The 17,754-nt window shown below is 47.1% G+C and overlaps 1 protein-coding gene across 1 annotated transcript in view; it reads left to right on the forward strand.

Moving 5' to 3' along the window:
- Positions 1-157: 157 nt before the first annotated feature.
- LOC142312182 (uncharacterized) overlaps positions 158-17,754 on the forward strand; it is a 40,723-nt gene continuing 23,126 nt past the window's right edge. Inside the window, exons 1-5 of the mRNA XM_075351081.1 lie at positions 158-238; positions 11,146-11,310; positions 11,440-11,619; positions 11,703-11,823; positions 11,907-12,004. Coding sequence (XP_075207196.1) covers positions 182-238; positions 11,146-11,310; positions 11,440-11,619; positions 11,703-11,823; positions 11,907-12,004 — 621 coding nt within the window. The 5' untranslated portion in view covers positions 158-181. The remainder of the gene's footprint in view (positions 239-11,145; positions 11,311-11,439; positions 11,620-11,702; positions 11,824-11,906; positions 12,005-17,754) is intronic.

Here is a 17,754-nt window from a genome sequence, read left to right on the forward strand (position 1 = left end):
GTTGCACCAATATGTCGACCCCCTTCGTCACAGAAAAACTTCACCTCAGCACAGCAGAGTCCTGCATACACTGAGGAGCTGATCATGTGACCCCTGACTCCTCCCCTCCATGTGACATCATCACAGGTCCTGGAAGCACAGAGCAGCCATATAGCTAGTGTGCGGCTCTGCAGGAGGAGGTATGTGGAGATTCCCCATTACTGGGGCAGGAGACATTTTCGGTACTGAGAATGTTTTGGTGAGTTGTTTTTTTTTTGCCGCTTTCTAATAATCAGAACATTTTTGTTACCTTTCCTCTGATAGATACAGACGACTCAACTATGAGATCCAGGAAGTGAGGAAACCCGTCTGCTCTCATACTACCACTTCTTTCTTAGACCCATACAGTATAAAGTCCCCACAGTACCTCCATCTCCTCACATACAGTATAATGTTCCCACAGTACCTCCATCTCCTCACATACAGTATAATGTTCCCACAGTACCACCATCCCCCCACACAGTATACACTGTGTGCAGAATTATTAGGCAAATGAGTATTTTGATCACGATACTTTTTATAAATGTTGTCCTGCTCCAAGCTGTATAGGCTTCAGAGCTAACTACCAGTTAAGTAAATCAGGTGATGTGCATCTCTGTCATGAGGAGGGGTGTGGTGTAATGACATCAACACCCTATATACGGTGTGCTTAATTATTAGGCAACTTCCTTTCCGTTGGCAAAATGGGTAAGAAGAGAGATTTGACGGGCTATGAAAAGTCCAAAATTGTGAATGTCTTACTGAGGGATGCAGCAGTCTTGAAACTGACAAACCTTTGAAGCGTGATCACCAAACAATCAAGCGTTTCATGGCAAATATCCAACAGGGTCGCAAGAAGCGTGTTGGGCAAAAAAGGCACAAAATAACTGCCCATGAAATGAGGAAAATCAAGCGTGAAGCTGCCAAGATGCCATTTGCCACCAGTTTGGCCATATTTCAGAGCTGCAACGTTCCTGGAGTATCAAAAAGCACAAGGTGTGCCATACTCAGGGGCATGGCCAAGGTAAGGAAGGCTGAAAAACCACCACCTTTGAACAAGAAACATAAGATAAAACATCAAGACTGGGCCAAGAAATATCTTAACACTGATTTTTCAAAGGTTTTATGGACTGATGAAATAAGAGTGACTCTTGATGGGCCAGAGGCTGGATCAGTAAAGGACAGGGAGCTCCACTCCGACTCAGATGCCAGAAAGGTGGAGGTGGGGTACTGGTAAGGGCTGGGATCATCAAAGATGAACTAGTGGGACCTTTTCGGTTTGAGGATGGAGTGAAGCTCAACTCCCAGACTTACTGCCAGTTTCTGGAAGACAACTTCTTCAAGCAGTGGTTAAGGAAGAAGTCAGAATCTATGGATGGTCGGCTGTTGAGTGTCATCAGTAAGGTGGCTATATTGGTCACTAATTTTTTGGGATTTTGTTTGCGCATGTCAGAAATGTTTATTTCTAAATTTTGTGCAGTTATATTGGTTCACCTGGTGAAAAAAAAACACGTGAGATGGGAATATATTTGTTTTTTATTAAGTTGCCTAATAATTCTGCACAGTAATAGTTACCTGCACAAACAGATATCGTCCTAAGATAGCCAAATTTAAAAAAAAACACTCCAACTTCCAAAAATATTAAGCTTTGATATTTATGAGTCTTTTGGGTTGATTGAGAACATAGTTGTTGATCAATAATAAAATATCCTCTAAAATACAACTTGCCTAATAAGTCTGCACCCAGTGTATATAATCCCATGTAATAATACAATCATTGGAGATTATGAGGGAAACATGAAGAGATATAATGTGTACACAGTGTAATGTTCCCACAGTACCGCCATCCCCCCCCCACACACCGTATAATGTTACCACAGTACCGCCATCCCCCACACAATATAATATTCCCACAGAACCGCCATCTCCCCCCACACAGTATAATGTTCCTACAATACTGCAGTCCCCCCACAAAGTATATTATTCCCACAGTACTGCCATCCCCCACACAGTATAATATTCCCACAGTACTGCCATCCCCCACACACAGTAAAATGTCTGCACAGTACCGCCATCCCCCACACACAGTATAATGTTCCAACAGTACCGCCATCCCCCACACACAATATAATATATCCACAGTACCGCCATCCCACACACATAGTATAATATTCCAATAGTACCGTCATCCCCCCCATAGTATAATGTTCCCATAGTACCGCCGTCCTCCAACACACAGTCTAATGTTCCCACAGTACTGCCATCCCCCCACACACAGTATAATGTTCCCACAGTACCGGCATCCCCCACACACAGTATAATGTTCCCACAGTTCCACCATTCCCCCTCACACAGTGTAATATTCCACAGTACTGCCATCCCCCCTTCATACAGTGTAATGTTCCCACAGTACTGCCACCCCCCACACACAGTGTAATGTTCCCACACTACCGCCACCCCCCCACAGTATAATTTTCCCAGAGTACCGCCATCCCTAACAAACAGTAAAATGTTCCCACAGTACCGTCATCCACCCACACAGTATAATGTCCCCCTAGTACAGCCATACCCCCACACACAGTATAATGTTCCCGCAATAACGCCATCGCCCCCACACACACAGTATAATGTACCCACAGTACCGCCATCCCCCCCACACAGTATAATGTTCCCACAGTACCGCCATCCTCCCACACACAGTGTAAATTTCCCACAGTACCACCATCCCCACACACACAGTATAATGTTCCCACTTTACCGAAATCCACCCCAAACACAAAGTATAATTTTCCCACAGTGCCACGATTCCCCCCACACAGTGTAATGTTTCAACAATGCCGCCATCCCACACACAGTATAATATTCCCACAGTACTGCCATCCCCCTCAAACAGTGTAATGTTCCCACAGTATCGCCATCCCCCCACACAGAATAAAGTTCCCACAATACCACCATCCACCCACACACAGTACAATGTTACCACAGTACCGCCATACCCCCACACAGTATAATATTCCCACATTACCACCATCCCCCCACACAGTATAATGTTCCAACAATACCGCTATCCCCATCTCCCCCACAGTATAATATCCCCACAGTACCGCCATCCTCCCACACACACTATATTCTTCCCACAGTTCTGCCATTCCCCCTCACACAGTGTAATGTTCCCACAGTACCGCCATTCCCCACACACAGTGTAATGTTTCCACAGTACCGCCATCCCCCACACAGTATAATTTTCTCACAGTACCGCCACCCCCCACAAACAGTATAATGTTCCCATAGTACTGCCATCCACACACACACACAGTATAATGTCCCCACAGTACAGCCATACCCCCACACACAGTATAATGTTCCCACAGTAACGCCATCCCCCCCACACACACAGTATAATTTACCCACAGTACCGCCATCCTCCCACACACAGTCTAATGTTCCCACAGTACTGCCATCCCCTCACACACAGTGTAATTTTCCCACAGTATTGCCATCCCCCACACACAGTATAATGTTCCCACAGTACCACCATCCCTCCACACACAGTATAAAGTTCCCACAGTACCGCCATCCACCCCACACACACAGTATAATTTTCCCACAGTACCGCCATCCCCCCCACTCAGTGTAATGTTCCCACAGTACCGCCATCCCCTCCCACAGCATAATTTTGCCACAGTACCACCATCCACCCACACACAGTATAATGTTCCCACAGTACCGCCAAACCCCCACACAGTTTATTCTTTCCACAGTACCACCATCCCCCCACACAATATAATGTTCCCACAATACCGCCATCCCCCCACAGTATAATGTTCCCATAGTACCGCCATCCACCCACACACAGCATTATGTCCCTACAGTACCGCCATCTCCCCACACACAGTGTAATGTTCCCACAGTTCCGCCATTCCCCCTCAAATAGTGTAATGTTACCATAGTACTGCCATCCCCCCCACACAGTGTAATGTTCCCACAGTACCGCCATCCCCCCCCACACAGCATAATTTTGCCACAGTACCGCCATCCACCCATACACAGTATAATGTTCCCACAGTACTGCCATACCCCCACACAGTATATTCTTCCCACAGTACCACCATCCCCCCACACAGTATAATGTTCCCACAGTACCGCCATCCCCCCACACACAGTATAATTTTCCCACAGTACCGCCATCCCCCACAAACAATATAATGTTCCCAAAGTACCGCCATCCACCGACACACAGTATAATGTCCCCACAGTACCGCCGTCCTCCCACACACAGTCTAATGTTCCTACAGTACTGCCATTCCCTCACACACAGTGTAATTTTCCCACAGTACTGCCATCCCCCACACACAGTATAATGTCCCCACAGTACAGCCATACCCCCACATACAGTATAATGTTCCCACAGTACTGCCGTCCTCCCACACACATTCTAATGTTCCCACAATACTGCCATCCCCTCACACACAGTGTAATTTTCCCACAGTACTGCCACCCCCCCACACAGTATAATGTTCCCACAGTACCACCATCCCCCCCACACACAGTATAATGTTCCCACAGTACCGCCATCTCCCCCACTCAGTGTAATGTTCCCACAATACCGCCATCCCCCCACACAGCATAATTTTGCCACAGTACCGCCATACACCCACACACAGTATAATGTTCCCACAGTACCGCCATACCCCCACACAGTATAATCTTCCAACAGTACCACCATCCCCCCACACCGTATTATGTTGCCACAATACTCCCATCCCCCCCACAGTGTAATGTTCCCATAGTACCGCCATCCACCCACACACAGCATTATGTGCCCACAGTACCGCCATCCCCCCACACACAGTATAATGTTCCCACAGTTCCGCCATTCCCCATCACACAGTATAATTTTCCCACAGTACTGCCATCCCCCACAAACAGTATAATGTTCCCACAGTACCGCCATCCACCCACACACAGTATAATGTCCCCACAGTACAGCCATACCCCCACACACAGTATAATGTTCCCATAGTAACGCCACCCCCCCCCACACACAGTATAATGTACCCACAGTACCGCCATCCCACCACACAGTATAATTTTCCCACAGTACCGCCATCCCTCCCACACAGTATAATTTTCCCACAGTACCGCCATCCATCCACACACAGCATTATGTCCCCACAGTACCGCCATCCCCCCACACACAGTATAATGTTCCCACAGTTCCGCCATTCCCCATCACACAGTGTAATGTTCCCACAGTACCGCTATCCCCCCTCATACAGTGTAGTGTTCCCACAGTACCGCCATCCCTCCACACACAGTATAATTTTCCCACAGTACCGCCATCCCCCACAAACAGTATAACGTTCCCACAGTACGGTCATCCACCCACACACAGTATAATGTCCCCACAGTACAGCCATACACCCACACAGAATAATGTTCCCACAGTAACGCCATCCCCCCACACACAGTATAATGTACCCACAGTACCGCCATTCCACCACACACAGTATAATTTTCCCACAGTACCGCCATCCCTCCCACACAGTATAATGTTCCCACAGTACCGCCGTCCTCCCACACACAGTCCAGTGTTCCCACAGTACTGCCATCCCCCTCATACAGTGTAATGTTCCCACAGTACCGCCATCCCTCCACACACAGTATAATTTTCCCACAGTACCGCCATCCCCCACAAACAGTATAATGTTCCCACAGTACCGCCATCCACCTACACACAGTATAATGTCCCCACAGTACAGCCATACCCCCACACACAGTATAATGTTCCCACAGTAACGCCATCCCCCCCACACACAGTATAATGTTCCCACAGTTCCGCCATTCCCCATCACACAGTGTAATGTTCCCACAGTACCGCTATCCCCCCTCATACAGTGTAGTGTTCCCACAGTACCGCCATCCCTCCACACACAGTATAATTTTCCTACAGTACCGCCATCCCCCACAAACAGTATAATGTTCCCACAGTACCGCCATCCATCCACACACAGTATAATGTTCCCACACTACAGCCATACCCCCACACACAGTATAATGTTCCCACAGTAACGCTATCCCCCCCACACACAGTCTAATGTTCCCACAGTACTGCCATCCGCTCACACATAGTGTAATTTTCCCACAGTACTACCATCCCCCCACACACAGTGTAATTTTCCCACAGTACTGCCATCCCCCCACACACAGTATAATGTTCCCACAGTACCGCCATCCCCACACACACAGTATAATGTTCCCACAGTACCGCCATCCACCCCACACACACTATAATTTTCCCACAGTACCACCATTCCCCCCACACAGTGTAATGTTTCAACAATGCCGCCCTCCCACACACAGTATAATGTTCCCCCAATACTGCCATCCCCTCACACACAGTGTAATGTTCCTATAGTACCGCCATCTTCACACACAGTATAATATTCCCATAGTACCGCCATCCTCCCACACACAGTATAATGTTCCCACAGTACTGCCATCCCCCTCACACAGTGTAATGTTCCCACAGTTCCGCCATTCCCCCTCACACAGTGTAATGTTCCCACAGTACCGCCATCCCCCCTCATACAGTGTAATGTTCCCACAGTACTGCCATCCCCCCACAGTATAATTTTCCCACAGTACTGCCATCCCACCACACACAGTATAATTTTCCCACAGTACCGCCATCCCTCCCACACAGTATAATTTTCCCACAGTACCGCCATCCCTCCCACACAGCATAATGTTCCCACAGTACCGCCGTCCTCCCACACACAGTCCAGTGTTCCCACAGTACCGCCATCCCCCCTCATACAGTGTAGTGTTGCCACAGTACCGCCATCCCTCCACACACAGTATAATTTTCCCACAGTACCGCCATCCCCCACAAATAGTATAATGTTCCCACAGTACCGCCATCCACCCACACACAGTATAATGTCCCCACAGTACAGCCATACCCCCACACACAGTATAATGTTCCCACAGTACCGCCATCCCCCCACACACACAGTATAATGTACCCACAGTACCGTCATCCCACCACACACAGTATAATTTTCCCACGGTACCGCCATCCCTCCCACACAGTATAATGTTCCCACAGTACCGCCGTCCTCCCACACACAGTCCTGTGTTTCCACTGCACTGCTATCCCCCCACACACAATATAAAGTTCCCACAGTACCGCCATCCACCCACACATAGTATAATGTCCCCACAATACAGCCATACCCCCACACACAGTATAATGTTCCCACAGTAACGCCATCCCTCCCACACACAGTATAATGTACCCACAGTACCGCCATCCCCCCACACACAGTACAATGTTCCCACAGTACCGCCGTCCTCCCACACACAGTCTAATGTTCCCACAGTACTGCCATCCGCTCACACATAGTGTAATTTTCCCACAGTACTACCATCCCCCCACACACAGTGTAATTTTCCCACAGTACTGCCATCCCCCCACACACAGTATAATGTTCCCACAGTACCGCCATCCCCACACACACAGTATAATGTTCCCACAGTACCGCCATCCACCCCACACACACTATAATTTTCCCACAGTACCACCATTCCCCCCACACAGTGTAATGTTTCAACAATGCCGCCCTCCCACACACAGTATAATGTTCCCCCAATACTGCCATCCCCTCACACACAGTGTAATGTTCCCATAGTACCGCCATCTTCACACACAGTATAATATTCCCATAGTACCGCCATCCTCCCACACACAGTATAATGTTCCCACAGTACTGCCATCCCCCTCACACAGTGTAATGTTCCCACAGTTCCGCCATTCCCCCTCACACAGTGTAATGTTCCCACAGTACCGCCATCCCCCCTCATACAGTGTAATGTTCCCACAGTACTGCCATCCCCCCACAGTATAATTTTCCCACAGTACCGCCATCCCCCCACAGAGTATAATTTTGCCACAGTACCGCCATCCACCCACACCGTATAATGTTCCCACAATACCGCTTTCCCCCACCACACAGTCTAATGTTCCCACAGTACCGCCGTCCTCCCACACACAGTCTAATGTTCCCACAGTACCGCCATACCCCCACTCACAGTATAATGTTCCCACAGTACCGCCGTCCTCCCACACACAGTCTAATGTTCCCACAGTACTGCCATCCCCTCACACACAGTATAATTTTCCCACAGTACCGCCATCACTCCCACACAGTCTAATGTTCCCACAGTACCGCCGTCCCCCCTCATACAGTGTAGTGTTCCCACAGTACCGCCATCCCTCCACACACAGTATAATTTTCCCACAGTACCGCCATGCCCCACAAACAGTATAATGTTCCCACAGTACCGCCATCCACCCACACACAGTATAATGTCCCCACAGTACAGCCATACCCCCACACACAGTATAATGTTCCCACAGTAACGCCATCCCCCCCACACACAGTATAATGTACCCACAGTATTGCCATCCCACCACACACAGTATAATTTTCCCACAGTACCGCCATCCCTCCCACACAGTATAATTTTCCCACAGTACCGCCATCCCTCCCACACAGTATAATGTTCCCACAGTACCGCCGTCCTCCGACACACAGTCCAGTGTTCCCACAGTACCGCCATCCCCCCTCATACAGTGTAGTGTTCCCACAGTACCGCCATCCCTCCACACACAGTATAATTTTCCCACAGTACCGCCATCCCCCACAAATAGTATAAGGTTCCCACAGTACCGCCATCCACCTACACACAGTATAATGTCCCCACAGTACAGCCATACCCCAGACACAGTATAATGTTCCCACAGTACCGCCATCCCCCCACACACACAGTATAATGTACCCACAGTACCGCCATCCCCCCACACACAGTATAATGTCCCCACAGTACAGCCATCCCTCCCACACAGTATAATGTTCCCACAGTACCGCCGTCCTCCCACACACAGTCCAGTGTTTCCACAGTACTGCCATCCCCTCACACACAGTGTAATTTTCCCACAGTACTGCCATCCCCCCACACACAATATAAAGTTCCCACAATACCGCCATCCACCCACACATAGTATAATGTCCCCACAATACAGCCATACCCCCACACACAGTATAATGTTCCCACAGTAACGCCATCCCCCCCACACACAGTATAATGTACCCACAGTACCGCCATCCCCCCACACACAGTATAATTTACCCACAGTACCGCCGTCCTCCCACACACAGTCTAATGTTCCCACAATACTGCCATCCCCTCACACACAGTGTAATTTTCCCACAGTACTGCCATCCCCCTACACACAGTATAATGTTCTTACAGTACCGCCATCCCCACACACACAGTATAATGTTCCCACAGTACCGCCATCCACCCCACACACACTATAATTTTCCCACAGTACCACCATCCCCCCCACACAGTGTAATGTTTCAACAATGCCGCCCTCCCACACACAGTATAATGTTCCCCCAGTACTGCCATCCCCTCACACACAGTGTAATGTTCCCATAGTACCGCCATCTTCACACACACAGTATAATGTTCCCACAGTACTGCCATCCCCCCACAGTATAATTTTGCCACAGTACCGCCATCCACCCACACCTTATAATTTTTCCACAATACCGCTTTTCCCCACCACACAGTATAATGTTTCCACAGTACCGCCGTCCTCCCACACACAGTCTAACGTTCCCACAGTACTGCCATCCCCTCACACACAGTGTAATTTTCCCACAGTACTGCCATCCCCCCACACACAGTATAATGTTCCCACAGTACCGCCATCCCCACACACACAGTATAATGTTCCCACAGTACCGCCATCCACCCCACACACACTATAATTTTCCCACAGTACCACTTTTCCCCCCACACAGTGTAATGTTTCAACAATGCCGCCATCCCACACACACAGTATAATGTTCCCACAGTACTGCCATCCCCTCACACACAGTATAATGTTCCCATAGTAACGCCATCCCCCCACACACAGTATAATGTACCCACAGTACCGCCTTCCCCCCACACACAGTATAATGTTCCCCCACAGTACCGCCATCCCCCCCACACAGTATAATGTTCCCACAGTACCGCCATCCTCCCACACACAGTCTAATGTTCCCACAGTACTGCCACCCCCTCACACACAGTGTAATTTTTCCACAGTACTGCCATCCCCCCACACACAGTATAATGTTCCCACAGTACCACCATCCACCCCACACACACAGTATAATTTTCCCACAGTACCACTATTCCCCCCACACATTGTAATGTTTCAACAATGCCGCCATCCCACACACACAGTATAATGTTCCCACAGTACTGCCATCCCCTCACACACAGTGTAATGTTCCCATATTACCGCCATCTTCCCACACACAGTATAAAGTTTCCATAGTACCACCATCCTCCCACACACAGTGTAATGTTCCCACAGTACCGCCATCCACCCACACACAGTATAATATTCCCACAATACCGCCATACCCCCACACAGTATAATATTCCCACAGTACCACCACCACCCCCACACAGTATAATGTTCCTACAATACCGCCGTCCCCCCACACACAGTATAATGTTCCCACAATACCGCCATCCCCCCACAGAGTGTAATGTTCCCACAGTACCAGAACTTTTTATAAAGGTCCGCTGATCTCTATTACTTTGAAGTTTGATTATTTTTCTATGTACTGGATAATGAGGTACAAAGCTATATATTTCCTCCAAGATAAGATAGAGGCAGTTGTATATTTCTCTTTCGCGCGCGCAGATAGAAAATGGTTGCTCATTCTCCATTACCTCAGATATATGGAAGATGCCTTCTCTGTCCTCATCAAGAATGGAGAATGTTCTCTTTCTTTTTTCCGAAAAATACTGATAAAAAAGATTCACTGAAAACCATTTTTACATTTTTTTTTTTTTTTGTTGAGTGGGCACTTACTCAGTTTAGCCTAATGCGGTAGTTGAGTGGACGAGTGAGAAGCGGAGTCCCCTTTACTATCATATCTGAGTGACGAGTGCAGCGAGTAGCCGGTGTTTATGACATTCCAGTTTTTAGAACCTGAGAATATAACATCTACACCTTCTATCTCCTTATATGTTTCCTTTTATTATCTCCAGCAATTGTCTTATTACAATACACTATCGGATATTGGATCCTCTCAGCGGAGATCTTCTATAGATAAGACAATGTTGACCTTTTCAAGGATGGATGTGGACAGGGACAAGATGGTGGAGAGGATATTACACCTTACCCTAAAGATCCTCTTCCGGCTTACTGGAGAGGTGAGAGATTCTGATGATGTCACACTACATAATTCTTATCTATGGGAATAACAGATGGACAGAACTGGAGAGGTGAGGACTCTGGAAATGTCTGTAGTGAGGTTTATTACTGTGTCTCTCCATAACCAGGATTACACAGTAGTGAAGAAGACCTCTAGTGAGTGCTGTCAAGACCCTGTGTCTGAGGTATGGGGAAGACCCCTCAGCCCAATCACGGGACCTCCACCTCACCCCCTGATACATGAGGACATCAATGACCAGAAAATCCTAGAACTCACCTACAAGATGATTGAGCTGCTGACTGGAGAGGTGACAGTGCTGGGAATGCTGGGACATTATACAGTAACGCTATGAAGGGATCGGGGGGATGACGGTATCATTGTATGTGTCAGGTTCCTGTAAGGTGTCAGGATGCCGCCATCTATTTCTCCACGGAGGAGTGGGAGTATTTAGAAGGACACAAAGATCTGTACAAGGACTTCATGATGGTGGTTCCCCAGCTCACATCACCAGGTAATACACAGGACTAAATACACACGGCCTATAATTATCTGTATGTAAAGAATGCATTCAGTCCCTGTATGTGTTTCCTCCAGTTCTATCCAGTGAGAGCACAACACCAGAGAGATGTCCCCATCCTCTTTTCCCACAGGACTGTAAACAAGAAGATCACAATGTTCCTCAGGATCATCAGGTAGGTGGAGAGAAGGTGACATGAAATCTCCCTATGATGTAGACGGCTGTGAAGGACTTGTGCTTAGTCTTGTTTTAGACACTAGTATTATTTGTTTTATACTTGTAATGAGAATGGTGGAAATGGCAGGTTTAGCGCTGGTCCGGTCCAATGGGCATCCTTCTTATGACATCTGTTCCTCCTCCCTGCTCATAAAAGTCATATGCGCTGCACACAGAAGGAAAACGCAAAATGCGCCTGTGTGGACGGCGATGCTACTGCGCAGACGCGAGACTTCATTCAGCTATGTGGATGATGTAGGGGTTGTCATCCACATCAATCAGAGAGGAGAAACAGATGCCATGAGGAGGACGCCCATAGAACCGGACCAGACTCATTTAAATACAGCGCAGGACCAAATCAGATGATATTTTAAGCGTATACAGGGGAGTCAGGGATCAATGTAATCATTTGTGAAATAGCTAAGAAAAAGCAGAAAATTGTTGTGGCATTTGTGAGATTCTATAAAATAAACTGGAGACAGGTTCCCTTTAAGAGTTCTTAAAGTATCTTCTTAGTGCAGGGGTGGGGAACCTTTTTACTGCCAGGGGTCATTCGTAAATTTCTATGAACCTTCAGGGGCCACACAAAATTATCAATGTGAAAATTAACCTATATTTGATCAAGCAATTAATTAACTCACCTCTACTGTGGTGGCCAGAGCAGCTTCACTTTTGTGCGGCGGTTAATATTTGGTGACTGATCACGCAACGTTGCTTTTCACAACTGCTTTTCCAGGTTTGTCTCTGTCTGGAGTGCTGGCAACTCTTTGTGATAATAAGATTGGTAAATCATATATATCACAAAACAGACGCTGGGACTGCTGTACATACATCACAGGAAACATTTGGGTCACATGCATCAAATGTAAATACCCCAGCCCCTCCTGTGATGTATATGCCTCCAGCTTCTCCACTGTAATGTGTATGCCCCTAGTCGCTCCAATGTGATGTGTATGCCCCCAGTCCCTCCAACGTGATAGATACATCACAGGAGGGGCTGGGGGCACACACACGCACACATCACAGGAGGGGCTGGGTGCACACACACACATCACAGGAGGGGCTAGGGGCACACACACACATCACAGGAGGGGCTGGGGGCATACACACACATCACAGGAGGGGCTGGGGACACAGACATCACTGGGAGGCATATATATATGGCTGAGGGGCACGGACAGAACTGGGGAAGCACGGACAGCACTGGGGGGCATGGACAGCACTAGCGAAAACGGATAACACTTCCAGAGCACAGTCATCACTAGGGCAGCACAGACAGCACAGGGGAACATGACATCACTGGAAGGCAGAGCACTGGGGGTGGTACACAGCACTGCAGGGTAGCACACAGCACTGGAGAGGGCACACAGCACAATGGGGGATTCACAGCACTATGGGTGGCACACACACAGTACTTGGGGAGGGGGCACACAGCACTGTGAGTTTCACACAGCACTGAAAGGCGGGCATACAGCACTGGAAGCCTTGAAGCTGCTGCTCATCTTCTGTGGGACGGGAGCGCAAAGCGCTAACCCCCGCCCACATGGTAAGTCCTGAGCGCACAGGCCAGTGTGAGGACCCAATGGTACAGTCACCCAGAGTTCAGTAGTGAACGCTCCTGCTGGAGTCACATATCTCCGCACACTTAGCAGACAGGAGCATCTCACCTGCCAAGAAATGCATGCAGCTGTGCTGCCGTGCCAGGTGATGCGATGTGAGATTTGTGCAAGTCACTGGCAAGTGTGACTCCGGAATGCGCGTTGTGGAGACACGGGGCTCAGTGGGTGCTCTCGTCCACTAAAACCCACCGGCTTTAGAAAGACAGCGTGGCTCAGGGCTCATCCCAACTGAACGCCGGCCTCCTTAACCGTGGGCGTAACACTACTCAGACAACACAGGGTGAGGGAACCACAATAATTAGACTGTATTGGATCCCCAAACAATTAACGGCACATAACACATAACCAGCAAAACACACAAATGTAACAGGCAACAGAGTCTCACCCTTCCGCTGGCTCACCAGGGATTTAGAATGTCCTTGCCTCAGAGGTTCCAGGGCCGCTTACTCCAATCCAGCAGCACCCCGCTTTTGGCGGGCACCCACCGAGAATGGAATAGCGCCAGATTTAGGAAGCTGGCTGATGTCTGCAAAGTCTGTTCCAGGTGACTGAACTGTCCCAACCTGAGTGTCCTCCTTAGGTAGTCCTGTATGATGTTACAATCCTGGTAGCCTGAGTCGAAATCCCTAGGCTGTGGATATGGTCTCCAACCGGTACCGGAGTCCCTAGATTGAAGCCATAAGATATCCTGATCCTCTAGTCAGCTCCAAAGAGCTTAGACTGGATCCATCAGCATCCATCAACAACAACCTGGTGGCTTAAAGAAATCCCTTTTATAGCCACAGCCTTCCACTTGGATACACTGCGTCCTCATCGATTGGTTGGACAAGATCGCCTCTCCCATTGGATGAATCTCAAGCTGCATGGACAATGTTCATTTAAATGATGTGCATAGAAAGACTGAAGATATCTACATGAAGTCTGCAAGTCACAGACTCAACAATGGCTACTAAGGTAATCACATTAGCAATACACAACTACAATACAATGGTTACTGGAAAAGTCTGGAGAACAATACGTCTGGCTTTCAGTGGCCAACACAATTACATTGAGACAACAAGAGTCTTGTAAAAACAATGAGGGACTTCTCCCCCGTCTATAGACAATCTATCGTGCTGTCTGGCTGAATTTTAAGAAACTTTAACCCATGAGAGTCCATGTCGTCACACGCGTCTTCGTAGCATACATAGGGATTTAAAGCGCCAGCGGCCGGCAAGATGTGATGGCTGGCCCAAGCACTGCGGCCACAGGAATCTGCCCGGGGGCCGCAAAAAACGTCCTCGCGGGTCGCAGGTTCCCCACCCCTGTCTTAGTGCATTAGTTTCTGTGACCTGGGCAGGTAAATGCTGTTGCCCTTTTTTGCTGTCTTAATTCCTGCTTTGACCAGCTCTTGAGGTAGACTATTGCAAAAATATTTTGGTAACGAAGGCTTGTCTGCTCAGCGGATTGAACCTTTCTTTGTCCAAACAGAGGTATTGCCCTTTTGTCATATTGAGGGGTCTTTACATGAAACGGCTTTTTACCATACTTTTTTTTTATGGGCCATGTATGTACTTTAGCCAGTTATTCATGTTCTCTCTTAGAAATCTCTTCTTAAGAATAAATACAATTAATTATTTTTGTTTTTCCTCGTAACTAAGATCCTCCATGTCCCTTATCAGTTTTGTGGCTCTTCTTTGCACGTTTTCTAGCTCCAGGGCATCCTGTATATGACCTGGTGACCATAACTGAACTGCATAGTCTAGATGAGGCTGCACTTATGCTTTGTAAAGTGGTAGTATTACATCCCTTTTCCTCAAGTTTATTCTTCTTTTAATACATGACAGTATTCTTTGGTTTAGAAGCCACTGATTGAGATTGAATGCTGTTATTTATTTTGTGATCTACAAGTACATCCAGATCCTTTTCTACAAGTGAATCTCCTAGTTTTACTTTCCTTGTGTCAAAGCGCTCTGTATATACATGTATGTTTTCATTGTATACGTGTGTGTTTGTGTATACTGTCACATCAACACCAGAGGCTACTCCTGCACCTTCTGCTTCTAGGCGGTGCTGGTGACAGAGGAAAAGTCAGTTCCAGTAGCTGGGACCTGCAGTACTTCTAGCTGGTTGTGGATGGGTGGATGGGTGTGCTTTCCAGCTGAAATTAGCTCCCAGCTCCAGCCTATGGGAAGATGGAAGACACCACGCCCTTCTTTAGCTTTCAGGTGTATGCTGGACCCTGTCAGATATAGTTTAGTGATTCTTCTCTGGTTCTGTCTGTGCTTTGCTGCTTTTGTCCCTTGTTTTGACCTTGGCCTCTTTTTGTGACGATTCTCCTGCCTGCTGATTTCTTTAACTTGCTGCCATCTTAGTTTTGACCCGGTTCCCTGACAATTCTTCGGATCCTGATTCTGCCCTCTTTTGAGCTCCTGGTTTTGATTCTGCCTGGTGACTACTCCCGTCTCTGGACTGCAGCCCATCTATAGACCGCAATCTACTGGACCCTGTAGTAAATTCAGATTCTTGTATAGGGGTAAAGGGTTTCAGTGTTTCTCACCATTTTGCTCAGCAGGTGGCTTTTGCCTAGTCAGTGCGAGATAGCTATTTTGTGCCTGTGACCTGACACAGACGTCACATGTATACAGCGTGGTCCAAAAGCAGGTGGACAGTGTAAAGTGGAACTGACTCAGATGCCCTTAGCAACCAATCAGATTCCACTTTTCATTCTTCACAGACTCTTTGGAAAATGAAAGGTGGAATCTGGTTGCTAAGGGCAACTGAGTCAGTTTCACAGATCCAGTTTTCACAGATAAATCTCCCCCAAATCTGTTTTCTTTTCAGATAACCCATAATGGCAAATAATTTAAATACAGATCAAAGAAAATGGGTTTTAAAAGAGTATTGGAAATCTCAAAATGCTGAAACCGTTAGAGCAAATTGTTATTATTTTTTGTCCACTTACTTTTGGACCACCCTGTATAATATGAATACATGTTTATTTGGGTATGTATATGCTCTGTGCATACATACTGTATCTGTGTATGTATATGCACTGTGTACGTGTGTATGTATGTGCTTGATGTACACTTGGGTGTGCATATATGTGCTCTCTGTACTTATGTTTGAGTACTGTATTTATGTGTGTGCTTTGTGTATACACAGAAAGACAAAAGCACAGAAACATCAGCTCACTACGTAGGGAAATGTCTCAAAATAGGGTGCGGTGCACGGCAGCCTGATTCTGGTTCCTGAGTGTGTGACACATGAAAAAGGAGAGAGAATTCCTCCAACTGCAAAAATTAGTAGATTAAAACGTCACATTCATTGTAGTACATAAAAATCCAAAGGAAAGATTAAAAATAAATACAGAAGACGAGACCTCACTTTACGTGTATACTTCCAAGAAAAAGTGAAAGCCCCAGGAAGGTGATTTCACACAGATCGAGATCCAGTGAATGAAAAAGTTTATTTAGTAAAATGATGCGTTTCGGCTATCTACGTAGGTTATAAATAAGCATACAGTCATTGCAAAATTGATAGACTTTTGACCATTACATACACCATATGTCTTCTGCTCTCTCGTCTTACCAAACAGTATATTATTAAGGAGAGCTTCTTGTGTCTCCCTCTTTTTTTTTTTTTTGCATATGTCATTATTTTATGATGCATATGGCACAGGCAATATTTCAGGGAACACTGCCCTGGAGGTCTTTGCCTTCAGCTTGCTGCCTAATTCTTTAAAATTATTCTTAAGGATTCGCCATCCTCCGGATCTTACCCACTAATTGCTTGCTCAGTGTACAGCATGCTCCACTCATGATTGTTAGTCGCCTTCTGTGATGCACTTTGCTTCTCCAGATCTCTAATTTGAGCTTCCAGATGGCCAACATGCTCACATCTGCCCAGTGATATTCAGTTGTTTGTACATATATCACAAACCTCAATCCTGCCTTCCATTAACCAAACAAACAGTAAAAATATAAGAAAAGGTTGGAAAATTATATACTTACAGGCCTATTTTTTTTATCCTAACACCTGTTTTATTTTGTATTTAAAAAAAAAATTAAACTCCACTTATTGAGCAAGACTCAGAATTGCGCAAATTCAC

Source organism: Anomaloglossus baeobatrachus, chromosome 5, assembly GCF_048569485.1.
Source record: "Anomaloglossus baeobatrachus isolate aAnoBae1 chromosome 5, aAnoBae1.hap1, whole genome shotgun sequence".
NCBI lineage: Eukaryota > Metazoa > Chordata > Amphibia > Anura > Aromobatidae > Anomaloglossus > Anomaloglossus baeobatrachus.